Source organism: Meleagris gallopavo, chromosome 2 (assembly GCF_000146605.3).
Source record: "Meleagris gallopavo isolate NT-WF06-2002-E0010 breed Aviagen turkey brand Nicholas breeding stock chromosome 2, Turkey_5.1, whole genome shotgun sequence".
In the NCBI taxonomy this organism is placed as follows: domain Eukaryota; kingdom Metazoa; phylum Chordata; class Aves; order Galliformes; family Phasianidae; genus Meleagris; species Meleagris gallopavo.
Window position 1 is genome coordinate 104,086,040 of NC_015012.2, and position 14,929 is coordinate 104,100,968.

At 49.7% G+C, this 14,929-nt stretch overlaps 1 protein-coding gene across 3 annotated transcripts in view; it reads left to right on the plus strand.

Moving 5' to 3' along the window:
- Window positions 1-3,810: 3,810 nt before the first annotated feature.
- OTOF (otoferlin) overlaps window positions 3,811-14,929 on the plus strand; it is a 71,996-nt gene continuing 60,877 nt past the window's right edge. For all 3 annotated transcript variants that reach the window (XM_031552646.1, XM_003204581.4, XM_010708059.3), the window contains exons 1-3: window positions 3,811-4,063; window positions 7,085-7,143; window positions 12,121-12,209. In XM_031552646.1, the coding sequence (XP_031408506.1) occupies window positions 3,985-4,063; window positions 7,085-7,143; window positions 12,121-12,209 (227 nt within the window). In that variant the 5' untranslated portion in view covers window positions 3,811-3,984. The remainder of the gene's footprint in view (window positions 4,064-7,084; window positions 7,144-12,120; window positions 12,210-14,929) is intronic.

A 14,929-nucleotide genomic window follows, 5' to 3' on the forward strand; every position in this document is an offset into this window, starting at 1 on the left:
TAATCAATTCTTTCTGTAATAGGAACTGTGGGCTCTTCTCCCGTCCCAGTAGCGTAATCATAGACCTGCCCCAAAAAGCCTTTAGGAATCATAGAATCACAGAATGGCCTGGGTTGAAAGGGATCACAATGATCATCGGGTTTCAAACCCCCTGCTATGTGCAGGGTCACCAATTGCCAATGGAGAACCAATGTAAAAGCAATTGCACAAGCAGACAGATGCACATTCAATTAAAACTATCCCAGTGGACCTGCAAGGATGAGCACTCAGTCATGGGGATGTGTGGGAACTAGAGGGGCTGTCCTTACTTGCATCTCGGCCTGAGGTCTGAGATATTGCAAAGAAATGGATGAATGAAGGAACAAATGAATGAATGAATGAATGAATGAACGAATGAACAAATGAATGAATAACTATATAAATAATAATAAAAGAATGAGATGAAAAGGAAAAGGAAATAAAAATGGAACCCAGACAGTGAGAAGACCTTCTGGCAGTACATCCTGACCAACCAAAGCGTGGCCTGAACTGCTCAGTTATTTTCTACTTTGCCCCATTCAGCCAATGTGGGACTGGTGGGAAATGCAGATGGGGTTTGCACATGGTCTTTGCTATGGGAGATCTCTCCCGGGAGAGCATTGTGCATCCTGACAGCCTGCTTCTGGATTAGGAAAGCTGGGTTCATTGAATTGTAGAATCATGGAGGTTGGAAAAGACCCCCGAGATCATTGCGTCCTACCATCAATCCATCACCACCATGCTCATGTTGGTTGTACTGAATTCAAGAAAATGCAAGAACGTCTATGTCAAAATTTGTTTAAAAAAAAAAGGAGAAAAAAGAAAGGAGAAAAATAATAAAAAATCCACCCATTGAGGAAGCTACTGCACTGCTGAGTAACAAGTACAGCTCTGGAATTTAAAAAAGGGTGGAAGGTTGTTGGGCTTGCAACCACAGCTTTCCAACCTGTCTCAGAGGATACCAGAGGCAGAAGAGAAAGAAAATGAAAAATGATGCAAAAGGCCAAATGGATTTACCAAGAGCCAGAGCTGGGCTGCACTCTTTGAAGCCTCTGGTTGGCAGGGGACCAGGGTTCCTACAGCCGGGGTGGGAAGGCCAAAGGCTGCTGGCCATGACACCTCTATTCTGCAGCAGTTTCCTCTGCAAATAAAACACTGCAGATCTTGCTGGAGAGCCTGGGACTCCAGTGCGTGCCCAGAGCAGCTCTTCCCAGCTCTTTCCCCTTCTCTGGAGCTCTGCGAAGGTTTTACCATCCCTGCAGCTGTGGGATGGCTGCACCCAGTGAGATGCACGGTCTGCAGAACTCAGTGGTACACGTGGCAAGCACTGACATCCTTTGGAAAGGTTTCTTAGCAAGCCCTTGCATTTTCTCACCCTTCTGCTTACACACAGAAACTGCCTCCACAGCATTTCCCCCTTTTCTTCCCAAGACCAACATACACACGCAAGAGCCGCCCACTGCGGCACTCAGAATTACAGATGTTGCTGTGATAAGTGATTATCCCACAACGCCTCACACATGACAGTTGCATCCCCCAAACCCTTCAGCATGAAAGAGGTTCAGTGCAGGGGGGACGGCAGCTTGCAGCAATTTGGGAAGAGCTGGGATGGGAAAGGTGGGGACTGGGAGCAGAGCAATTCTTGCTTGCAGAGATAAGGTGCTGGTGCTGCCCACAACAACAGGGAACAGAAAAACACAGCAACTCGCTGCAATTAATATCGAGGCTCTTAATGGTTTGACAAAGGGGGAGGCTGATAATGATTTTTTTTTTTCCCAAGCGTGGGAGGAAAAGAGCTGGAAAAAAAAATGAGAGAAAAGGAGTTAAGAGAAAATTTCATTAATTTTGGACTTAAAGTTCTATAGCATCATCATAAGAGCAGTGATTGCTTTGGGACGTGTGTTGGGTTGGATTTATCATAATGGATATTGGTGCCATGGGAGGTATAGGGAGACTGGTTATGGCCTGATCCTGCCCTGTGAAGCCACACTTTCCTCTTTAGCTCTGGTGTAAGGCCACAGTAAACAAGAAAAATCATTGGTGATTCAGAGGTGGGAGTATAATTCTATTCACATGCAGCAGTGCGAAAAATGCAGAGACATCCTGCAAACTGAAATCTGTGTTTGGAACCACAGGCAGATCCTTCCTCTCCCAGAATGGAGGGCACATTTTGGATCCACCGCACCTTGACAGCGTGTGTGTTTGGTTGGCTTCTTTGCAATTGGGTTCCTGTGTTATTGCCCTGTATAGAGACAGAACAGTTAGAGTTGGAAGGGACCATTAAAGGCCACGTGGTCCAAGTCCCCTGCAATGAACAGGGACACCCACAGCTCCATCAGGTGCTCAGAACCCCGTCCAGCCTGACCTTGAGTGTCTCCAGGGACACGTTGTTCCTGCTTGTCTTCATTACCCAATTTAACTGTGTCATGGATAGACAAATCCCCACGGCTACAGGTGGAGATCTTCCCCCACCCAAAGTAGCACTGAACTCCGGAGGCATCTTTAGTCCTGAGCAGACAAACATCAGCAGCACTGTGCAGAGATGTGGATACGGCCCATCCGGGAGAGCTACAGATGTGCTCCTGTGTACCCCAAAGCCCACAGGTGGTTGGGGCTGGAAGTGTCCCTGGGCCCTCCGGTCCCTCAGCATCATGGACAGAGGCTTTGGGGATCCCCAGGGAAGACACACAGCAACGTGGGCACATCACCTTCTATCCTAATTTCTACTTTCTTACTTTGCCCTGAGTCTGAGGGTAACGCCACGCTTCACCACTCCCCACGAGCCCTCTGCCTGACATTTTCCAGCAGCAGAATTAAACCCTGCCTTGGGATCCCATATAAATAAAGACCAGGAATGAGCAGACCCATTCCTTATCAGGTCCCTCTCTCAAAGCTGGTGCAGCTCTCAGGTGCCCACCTTGCACCACCCACCTGCACTGTTCCATGAGCATCCCCAGCCAACGCACCTCGTGCTGAGCGCACTTCGCTATCAACTTTCTGCTATTGAGCAAGAGGTTTCTAATTAGCTACGTGGTACAGAAGGTGTATGGGCTGCAGGTGCAGCACCAATTTGTGCAGCTCAGCAGAGAAAGACCAACTGGGAACCAAAAAAAAATCATGTAGTTTGAGCCTAATGAGCACTATTAATCCCAAAAGTTTCTTCATCCTCATGCACTTGTGAACGAGCACAGGGATCTTTTCCACTGGTAAGACAAATGTAGATGGAAGGACATGCCTCATTTCCAGGGCTTTATTACTCATTTATGGAGGTTTCACCCTCACTTGTCTCTCCCTGACAATGCTGAAGCCCTCTTGGGTTCACTCCTCACCACAAATGGGCTTTTCTGGGAATTTTCCAAGCAGGAAGCAAGATGTGTTGATCTCACAGCCCTGTCTCCGTGCTTGCTGACTGTCTTCCTCAAAATAAAGGATGAGTTTAAGGTTCCAAGAACAGTACAATGTGCAGCCCTACCAGGCATGACCGTCTACATACCAAGCCCACACTGTCAAGCTGTTATCTATGCCCCTTGCCATGCACTCCCCATGTCCTCTCCCAGTGATATGATTGACCCCCAGGTTCCAGCTTGCAGTGCTCCCAGACTGATGCCTCATTCCCAGGAGGAGCACTGCCTCAGTTTCCCCCAGTGGAATCCCTCTCCCAAACGCTAACAACCGAAGAGGGGCGATCCCCGCAGCCCGCCCCCCCCAACCACCTCCTTCTCCAGGGAGGGAAGGGGAAGGCGGTGCTGCTGCTGAATAATTGAAGAATTCGGTGCTGGAGGAGGAGGGGGTGTGCATCGCGTTTGTGCCTCGGAGCACAGCTGGGAGCGCGGTGAGCATTGCACCGAGCTCTGCACCGAGCTTTGCACCGAGCTTTGCACCGAGCATTGCACCGAGCATTGCACTGAGCTTTGCACTGAGCATCACCCTCAGCGTTGCACGGATCCCCACGCATTGCCCCACACCATGGCTCTGCAGCTGCAGCTCCGCACCGTCTCCGGCCTCCGCGGCAGAGCGGATCGCATCGCCAAAGCGGCTTTCCGAGGTACGGGGAGAGGGCAGTGGTGGAGGGGGGGGTCCCGAGATGGGCTGTGCCTCATGTTCCCCAATGGCTGCACTTAGGAAGGGAAGAGGTGTGAGCCCTCACTGCCCTGGGGAGAGCGGGCTGAACCCCATTTTGGGATGCTCCCTCGCTACGCCACCCGATGTTCCCATCCCTGTTCTCCTCCCGCACAGAGAATTGCTGTCACTGTCAGTCTGGGCAGGGTGACACAAAACTTCAGAACAGCGCTTCCTTCCCCTGCGCTGGAATGTTTTGCCTGGCAGCCTGCTGCCATCAGCCGCTGGGCAAACAGGGTGCTTAGGTTCATGCATAGAGCAGAGATCACCTCTGTATGCTGTTGGGGATGCTTCTCCCTCTGCTCATCCTAAGCACCCATGGGATTCGTGACCAGGACACTCAATGTCACCATCAAACCCAGACTGAGAAGAGAAGCTCTCAATGATCAGACCCAGCTGGGCTGGATCCTGAGGTTGTAGCTGGCAAAACCTCAGGGGGAGCAATCCCTGGTTCTGGTGTGAAGCTGGGACAGGACCTTGTGTGGGGCTTCCCTGCCCTGCTGTAGGGCAGGGACTGGGATGATCACTCTGGAGTGATACCAAAGTTGTACAGTCTTTATGGGAAGGTACTTTTTTCTGAAACACCAAGGATTTTGTGTGTGTTACTAGTAGTGAGGCAGGAACAAGGATTTACCCATCAGCTAGAGCCTGTGCCTCATTCCTGGGCCAGGTGTTGCATTTGTATCACATGGAGGGAAGGAGCTCAGAGTGCAGCAGCAATACGGTCTTTTTGTCAGGCTGGTCTGCTCCTTGGTATTTAGTGCTTACTTGTGTTCAGCATCTCTGTGGCTCAGCCTTTTTTTTCCCCTTGTCCCTTAATCATTTGGGAGCAAGAGCATAGCTGCTGTGAAGCTGTTGTGCTTTTGGTCCTGTTGGTTTTGCCCAGATTGGCTGTGGAATCTCTTCCTTGGGGGTCTCACAGCTGCTGGGCACCCTGCCCTGCGTGGCCCTGCTGGGGGCGGAAGGGGACCAGAGGGACCCAGCAATCTCACCATATCGGGGTCCTGGTGTTCTTTGACCTCAGTGCCAGACTCAGAGGAGCATCCCAACATGGACACTTAGTTTTTGGGCTGAAGTCTTGTGGGAAGAATCTCTTGCTTTTCTCCAGTGACTCTAGAGACACCCCTTTAGAACAGTCCCACAACTGGAGCAAGGTGTCTTCCACCAGCCCATCCTGGTGCAAGTCATTTCTGGTCCCCAGCTATCTCAGCCAGGTGTACCTTCTTCAATCCCCTGTATTGCATCTCTGGGGAAAACCACAATCCCTCCACACAGAACACAGCAACTAGTGGGTCTTGCAGAAGGCATTTGCAGAGCAACACTGTGCTGGAGCATAGCAGTGCTCTTCTTCTAGTGCTCCTTGCAGCCAGTATCCAACCCCAAGCATCCAGGGCTCTCCTCCCACCATGGCATGGGACTTGGCTCACTGGGCACCCAGGAGACACAGTGCCAAGAGCCACCTGCACCTGGGAGGTTGGGATGTCTTATCCAAAGTATTTTGTCTGTGAGCTGCTTAACTCTTCTTAGGAGACATGGGGCTGGTTTGGAACTTCACTGATTCACAAGGCACTGATCACTTCCCAGCAGGTTCTCCAGGCTGTACAGCCCCACATCTCCTGCCCTTGCAGCTTCCCAGCTCTGGGCTCTGCAGTTGAAATCACTCACATCTGGGTGAAATTGGGCTTTTTTTCCTTGCTCTGCAGGCTGCTGTTAGGGTAAGAGTGAGAACATATCCAGGGTCTTCAGTAGAAAGAAGTGTGATGGGGATGGGAAGGCTGGTAGGGTCCTCTGATGAAATGTCTTCATCCTCCTCATTTCATGGGGGCCAGCTCCTCTTTCCCAGTGAGATCTGAGCTTGTTCATGGCTGCTGTTGGATAATAGCTCATCGGCTCCAGGCACTATCCAGGGGCTGCTGCACCCATGGCTGGATTCCCCAGGGCTGGAGGTGCCCTACTAATTCTCGCCATGCACCAGAGGCTGTCTTGCTCCTAGCATAGTTTTTGCTCTGAGACTCAGTGTACTTAGACACCAGGGCTAAGGTAGTTGAAGTATCGCTGCTTATCCCCATAGCCAAGAACATTTGTTATCATGCGGCTGGTGGCCCCATTCCTGGTCTGCAGGTGGAGCTGAGTGGCATGAGTCCTGCAAGAAACCACTGCATTGATAGCAGGGAGCAGGGAACCATAGAATCATTACGGTTGGAAAAGACCTCACAGATCACCAGGTCCAACCCCAGCCCACCCCACCGTGCCCACTACCCACATCCCTCAGTGCCACATCCCCACAGTTCTGAAACACCTCCAGGTTTGGTGACCCCATCACGTCCCTGGGCAGCTGTGCCACTGCATCACCGTTCTTTCTGAGAAGAAACTGTTCATAATATACAACCCAAAGGTGTTTGGGACACACGCACACCTTCAGGGGTTGCTTCATCCAGCTCTGTGCTGCACAGGGCAAAAGGTCTGCCAGCACCTGGAGAAGAGATCTTTTGCTCTTTGTACGATGATTAAAATAAAAAGGGCTCAGCCAAGGGGACTGGGCACTCCCTACAATGAGCCAAGCAATCACGATACTTCAATCTGTAGCAACATAAAACTTGATCCCATAGGAGTAAGTGGTGTCCCAGACTCTGTGTGCCCTGGTTAAGGGTTGCCTGTGCTCTCCTGAGCACCAACAACTGCTCAGCAGTGTTTTTTATTACCTAGGAGACAGCATTCCTTTCCAGAAGGAAAAAGCCTCAATTTGTTGCAGTGAGAGACTATCAGAATTTCTGTAACTTTCCCTTCTGCACTGTTGTGAAGTAGATTCTAACCACAAATACTGATATCCTGTGGGGGATGCTCCATGGGGAAGCAAATGTCAGCATCCCAAAGGACAGCACAGATGCGGGGCAGCTTCCCCCATTCACTTTGCCACAACCAACCTGCTCCTCCTCTCCTCCTGCAGGGCTCTCCTTCTACACCCGAGTGCTGGAAAACTGTGAGGACGAGGCCAGGTTTGATGAGGTAAGAGTGGCAGTGTTTTCCTCCTGCTCCATCTCACACATGTGATTTCCTTTGCCATGCTTCTCCATACACATATTCTCATTCTCCCTATGGAGCAGAGGGATTCCCAAAGCAGCAGTAGCACTGTGCAAGCACAGTGGGATAAAAGCAGTTCTGGGCAAAGATCTCAAGGTTAGGTGTGCTGACATCACCTTTATGTGCTCCAGCACTTCTCTGGTGGGTGCCCAATGGGTCTCTTGAACCAAACATTCCTTGGCTGGGATGGGAGAGGTGTCGTTGTGGTGTGGCCCTGCTTCACTTCCCATGGTGGCAGTGATCCAGGCAGTGTGATTCTGCTTTATTCCTGAACAACAACCTGTGTTGTCGACACTGAGAAGTGCTGTGCTTGCAGATCCCTTGCCTGAGGGGGAAAAAGCCCTTCACATCCCAAATCCTGGTGTTGGGTGCCTGCAGGCTGATGGATCAGCCTCCAGCTCCCAGTGTTGGACTTGGGAAGGGAAAGAGAAGGGATTGGGCTTAAAAGAAGGAATTGCAGCCCCCTGCTCTGTGTAGTTTCAAAATGCAGCCTTGCTTTTTGTCATCACCAAGAACATAATCCAGAGAAGATTGAAATAAGGGCACCCACACAAGCAGGGAATAGAGAAGCTATGAAGAAGTCACATTCAAAATAGAAATACGTACTTAAAAGAGAACTGGTGCTTCCTTTGATTATTTTGTGTTTCACACAGAACTTAACCTATTCCCAGAGGTGGGAACAGAGGATCCTAAAAGGAACAGGAAGACTTTTAAGCTGTTTATCACTTTCTAAAGCTTTTTTTGCCCTAAGAAAACAAGCCCTGATGCTGGGTGTGGGAGGTGCCTGCAGTGCGACCACCTGGGGACGTGCACTGGTGGAGCTGGCAGCCCTTTGTGACTGAAATGGGGCTGCAGTGGTCAGCCACCCCTTGCCTGGATGTGATGAGGTGTGTGCAGCCATTCCATATAGCATTCAGGTGCCTAAATGTGTGCCAAATGCTGCTGAGCATGCAGGTCCCAGTGTGGCACCCGTGGGGATGCTCCCCAGGGGATCCAATGTGGTCTGTGTTAGGAAGGGCAAACCTCCACTTCAGGGCTCCTGTTTCCAGCTGGGAGCTCAGTCAAACCTGCAGGATCAGCTGTAGGTGCTGGGATGAGACAATCAAGACATTCAAAGTGTAACCCCCATGAAACCACTCATTTGGTGGTGAATGGAGTTCCATACAGCTGGCAGCCGGTCATGAGTGATCAGCACCGGGACCAGCCCTGTGTAATATCTTTTTTGGTGATCTGGATGAGGGGATTGAAAGCACCCTCAGTAAGACTGCCATTAACATCAAGCTGGCAGAAAGCATTGATCTGCCTGGTCCTGTAATGGGACAAGAGGTGATGGCCTCAAGTTGTAGCAGGGGAGGTACAGGTTGGATATTAGGAACAATTTCTTCTCCAAAAGAGCAGTGATGCAGTGGCACAGCTGCCCTGGGAGGTGGTGGGGTCACCAAACCTGGAGGTGTTCCAGAACCGTGGGGATGTGGCACTGAGGGATGTGGGCAGTGGGCACGGTGAGGTGGGTTGGTGTTGGACTGGGTGATCTGTGAGCTCTTTTCCAACTGTGATGCTTCTATCACTCTATGATAAGCACCCACTGGGATCTTCTACAGGGAAACACCGAGCCATCACCTTCCAGCCACTGCTTAACATTCAGGAGAAGCCACTACCAGGCAAAATTTGGGCTGCCCCAGTGGTTTTCATTTGTTTGTTTTCACTCTATTTCTTTTGCAATTATCTTTATTCGTTGCTTAATGAATTATGCAGAACCTGTGCCTCTACAGAGACTGGGGAAGAGAATCTGCTGGCTGTTCCAGAGGGTGAATGCAGTGCTTTGGTTGTTCAGCACAGTCAGGAACAGTTGTATCATATCCTGTGTGCACCCTGACTTGTTTCTGCTCCAAGGGAAAATGGGAAAGGCAGAGACCTCTGATGATGGTGCTGTGCTATGCTATCTACGACTGGCTTCCGTATGCTCTTCCTTGCCTAAATTCAGTTTCTCCTAAAGGAACTAGGACAGGCTCACTGCCATGACCAAGAAAGCTGAGACCCATTGCTGCAGTCTTGACCTGAACTTCTGCAAATGTCCCTGAGTAACCAGTCTGAGAGGCAGCAGGCAGGGCAAGCACGCAGCCAAAGCTCCCGGGGCTGCAGGAAAGGGAGACCTGCTTTGCAGAGATGCCCTTTCCCAGCTCCTTTGAAGCAGACTCGCAGGAAGCATCTGGCTTCTGCATTCTGCAAAGGCATTTCTCTGCCTCTGCCTCTGTCTTTTTTTTTTTTTTTCCCCTTCATTAATAAAAATGACCCAGTAAACACTACTGGCTTAGCTTTGCAAAGGGCTTTTAATAAGACTCTTAATAATAAAACCAGCAAGGAGAATTAACAGCCAGCCAGGCAGCATCCTAAAGGGACATCATTGACTCACAGAATGCATGAATCCTGGGATGCTTGGGGCTGGAGGCACCACCGGGTCCCTCTGGTCACTCCCCTGCCCTACAGGGTCACCCAGAGCAGCCCAGCACCTTGGGCAGGAGCTGCCCTCATCACCTGATGCAGCACAAGACATCATGCACCTCCTTGGCATCAGTGGCACATCACTGGCTCGTGTCACATTGGTATGCATTGGCACCTCCAGCTCCTTCTCTCCCAGATTCTTGTGGATCGCTGTAGCTCCCAGCCCCGCTTTGGGGATGTGAAACCTGTGTGGAAACCACATGGGTGAGAAGCAGATGGGGAAGGGGCAATGGCAGCTTGTCCTGGCAACCCACTGCAACCCACATCCACATTCATCACGGCACTGTCTGGTGGCTCGAGATCTTGTTCTCCATTTTCTCTGGCTCCCTTCAGCCTTACATCCAGCTGAAGTCTACGTTAGACTTAGAGCACAGCATCCTCAGGGGATCAATGGACAAGGTTTACTGCAGGATATCCTAGGGCATGGGATGTCTGTAAGATGGAGGGGAGCAGGACTGACACCCCAACCCACTGGGAATGGTTTTCCATGCACTGGAGGAGTTGGAGACCAGTTCTCAGCCTGGGGATATGAGTGACGTTCATAATCTTGGTGGTGGATTTGGGGGAATTCTGGACAAATCTCAGAGAAGAGTGCTCTCTTTTAACCAGAGTAATTGTCTGAATTGGTGTCCAGAAACTACAGGAAAGCTGTGACCCCCTGAAGGGGAAATGTCAGCATGCTTCTTTCCCCAGGATTGCAGGGAAAATTCTGCAGATTGCGTGAGTGGCTGCAGATAGGTGGCCCTCCCTGCACTGCTTCTCCTCCTGAGGCTGCAGACCTCTTCCAGCACACAGAGCACGGTGTGCATCAGGCCACAAATAATGCCAGAAAGAAGGAACATGGCAGATTGTAGCTCATCCCTGAGGTTTGCTGTTGTCCCCATTGTGGGGCTTTGGCATTTGCTTGCTGGCAGCAGTGTGAACATAACCAAATGAGCTTCGTGGTGTGGAAGGCACTCAGCAAAGCTCAGTTGGGGATGCTGGGAGCCTTTCTAGGTCACTGCGTTTTCCAAGTGACTTTATTTGTTGTTCTGCTGCCTGACAAACCTCTGAAACCAAGGGGGAAGTTGACGATCTGTTATTTCTTTCCCTTGTCCTGGCAGCCCTACCTGAGCTGTGGGATCTGTTCATTGGTCACAGAGTTTAACTTGGCTATAAAACCCAGAGGACAAGGGACAGCCTTATCCCAGCTGCAGCCCAGTAGCAGGAATCAGGGACTCACCCACTGCATTCATAACTGAAGCAGGGATGCTTTTTTGTTCCAATTCCTCCCCAAAATATGTTCTGAGGACAATCACAGAATCACTGAGGTTGGAAAAGACCACTAAGACAACAAAGTCCAACCCCAGCCCATCCCCACCCCGACCACTGACCGTGTCCCTAAACAGAATCATAGAACCACTAAGCTAGGAAGAGACCACGTAGATCACCAAGCCCAACCCCTGCCCGTTCCACCTTGCCCACTGACCATGTCCCTCAGAGACACATCTCCAGGTCCTTTACTTCCAGGGATGGTGACTCAACAACCTCCTGAGCAGTCTGTGCCAATGCTTTTTCTGAGATGAATTTTTTCCAATAATAACTTCCTTCATGCCCTTCTCTTGAGTGGTAAAGAGCCTGTGTATGGACCAGGGTTTATTTTTCCAGCAGAGTGTGTCTGTGCTGCAAACACAATTCCCAAAGTGTGACTGCGTACAAAGTGACATCTCTACTGCAAGGCCATTTCTAGTTTTCTTTTCTATTTCTGGATAATTTTTTTTCCCATTTGTTTCTTTGACTCACTGCAGAAAACATAAAAGGGAAAAAATAAGCTTCAAAAACGGTAGTCAGCATATTTCTAAAGAGTCACAAATGTCTTCCTGTGAAGTTGCTTGACAAGCACTTTCCTTTTAAGGCTCTGAATGCAGACAACACAGGTCCCACTGCCTCAGCACCCAGGACACCGTGTCCCTATGCAGCCACATATCCATCCATCATGGCACCAAGCAGTTTGGTCTGAGGTTTGCTTGTCTATGGGATGCTGCAAGGGATCTAGGACTTAGGGAAGCAAAGGAAGCTCAGGTGGTTTGGCCTGGCAGAGTGATTTCTTGGCTTGGGGACGGAAAAAAAGACACATACACACAAACACACACACACACACACACACACAAAATTAAAATTAAAAAAAAAATAGGGAGAAATTGAACCTAAACACACACACACAAAAGAATCCCAAATATACATACATTTGACACCAGGACACATGTTTAGCAAGATCCCTCTAAGACAGTCCTGTCTGTCTTCTGATAAGAAGAAGGGTTGGTTGAGGTCTTGCCATCGTCCCCTCAGCTCTACCCTCACTGCCTCCAGAGCAGCTCCTCAAAAGCACCCTGACATCTCCCTCCTGTCCTTTCTCCACAGACCTTCCGCTGGCCAGTTGCAAGCAACATCGACGGGAATGAGATCTTGGAGATCCAAGTCTTCAACTACAGCAAAGTCTTCACCAATAGGTGAGAACAGCTCTGCCCTTTCCTCCCACCATCCCTGGGCTTGCTCTTGGTTGAGCTGGATCCACGTCTCTGTTCAGTTGGGGGATCGGAGTGGGAGGAAGACGCCGGCGGTGTCTCCTGGGTTGGCAGGTGGTGTGTAGGGCAAGCATGCTAAATATACAAAAGTAAAAACCAAATGAAGAAACAAGACCAACAAACAGAGAAAAAAAAAAAGCTACCTACCTTTGTCTTGATTTAAACAGGAGCTTGATTAGCAGGGGGAGAGCTGCAAAAACTCCATTGTCAATGTTCCACTGACTTGGAGGAGGAAGGCAAGGAGATGGCTTGCATGGAGTAAAGCCATACATGGAAGCCTGGGGTCTGAGGGCAAATTCCAGCTCTGCTTCACTTTTCGTGTTCCATCCATGCAGTAGTGGTTTCTCTTTGGACAGACACTCCTTTGATGCTTTCCTCAATGTCCTGCCCCCCTACTGTGACCAAGCAGACATCTCTCCCTGGCTAATGCCATTGCAACATAGTGCAAAACGTTTACTCCAGCCTAGGGACAGATGGCGTGCAGGGACACACCCTCCCTCCATCCACAACAGTCTGAGGCTGCATGCCTTCATCACTCAGCAGAATTGAATGAAGATTTGCCAACTGAATCAGATGGCTTTTCCTTAGCAAACTGCACTTCAGGGCATACCTCATTTACCTCCTGGACAACATTTCTGCATGCTGTGCACACACAGGAGCAGTCTTCTTTTTCTCAAAACCTGAAAAAAGAATATCCACTTGAAAGATGCACTAAAAGGTAGAAAATGGAGTATCTGTGTCTGCAAAAAAGGAACTGCCACTATTCCTCCATGGGAAATGGAATAGCCAGGGTATGCAGGAATATGCAGGGTATGGTTGGAGCTGAGCAAGCAACCACTTGGGTAATTCTTTCTACCTCCAAGGTTACCAAATCCTCTTAACAATCTCCAGCTACCCAACTCAAATATCCTGTAAGTGAAACCAAGTGACTTTTTTGCTTTGCTGAGCTGTATATACAAACAGGTTGGCTACCTCAGCCTGCCAAGAGCCACTCTCACTCCTAGGGTGACCTTCTATTGTATCATTCTCATCTCTTTGGTTATGTTCCTCTTTTGACTCATTTGGGCCTGGGCTGCACACACCTGATCAACCCTACCTTCTGTAGCAATTGGTGGTACAGGCTGTGGCTGTGTCCTGGGGTGCTGGATGGGCTTGAAGTGCCCAGGATGAATTCTGCATGTCTTTATCTTCCACTGAGACCTCATCCAACCTAGATGGCTCTACAACTCTATGATTCTGAATACCAGGAAAAATTTCTTCTCTGAAAGAGCAGTGATGCAGTGGCACAGCTGCCCAGGGAAGTGGTGGGGTCACCGTCCCTGCAGGTGTTTCAGAACCGTGGGGATGTGGCACTGAGGGATGTGGGCAGTGGGCATGGGCTGGCTGGGGTTGGACCTGGTTATCTGAGTCTCTGGGTGAGTCTCTGCTCCCTGCTCCAGGGCTGCAGGCAGTGTTGGAGTAAAAGTGTTGCAGGTTGTGTTGGTTGGAGTGTTTTTGGCCCTTTGGTTTGGCTAAGGCACATCCCGAGGTCCTTGTGCCTCCTCTGCTCCCTGGTGATTGACTGCTCTCAGTCTTCACATCACTTCAAAACCTATTGCAAGTTGTTTTTACACTGCAGTCAGTGATGTAGTAGACATATCTTGAACAGCAAAACTGTACCATGGCTCTGTCATTCAATGGTGACTTTCAACAGATGCCCTATTTTTAGAATTTCCCCATTAATCTTCCCTTGTTAGTGTGCAGGCAATAATGCTATAAGAACCTACTCCTTGCACACAGCTACCCAACAAATGGGCTCAAAAGGAGCAAACCAAGCTCGTTCTCAAGGCTCTATCTCCTCATGAATCTACCTAGAATGCTATTGATTGTGCTCTGGTGTTCAACTGCTTTTCATTGAACACTCTATGAGCATTGCTATGATTTTCCTAGGACTGCTGCCAGGTTAGCCCAGCTCTCTTCATTCACCCTGTAAGAACACTTTGCTGTGCTGGGATTTCTCTATTATTCCAACTTCATTAAAAAATGCTACCAGTGAATCAGAGGCTGCCAGTTGGGTTGTGGTGATTACCCACAAACTGCCCCTGGCTTGGAACAACGCATAGAAATATTTATCCAGTGTGTTTCCCTGCTTTTCGTTGTTACAGGCTGGAACTGCAGCTCCTGTTTCTGGAGAGCATATGCCTTCAGAAGCGGAGTTCCTCCTCCCCAGCAACTCTGGGGCCAGGCACCGGCTGGAGGATGCTCTTGTCGTGTTGATGACTCAGGGCAGGAACACTGGGAGCGTTCTGCCATCAGCCATAAAGGCACAGGGCTGATGTCAGAGAGATGTAGATCATCCCCAGATCCCCACTGAAGCTTTCCAGTGCTTTTTAATTACCTGCTCCATCTCTCTCTGCTAAATTAAGAAGCAACTCAGGTTAGGAACAGTTTCCTCGTGCTGGCATTTACAGACAGAGGTAAGATGATCCCAGAAACATCCCTGCAGCAACGAGATGCATGAGGAGCAATTGGTCCCTGTAGCCCAGTCCAGGAGAGGAGTGCCATGCTGGCAGCACAGGTGGAAAGGGACACTCGTCACAGATTTTTTGCAGCTGTTTTCAATTATTACTTCAGCATGCTGAATAATGAATGCTTTTTTTTTTTTT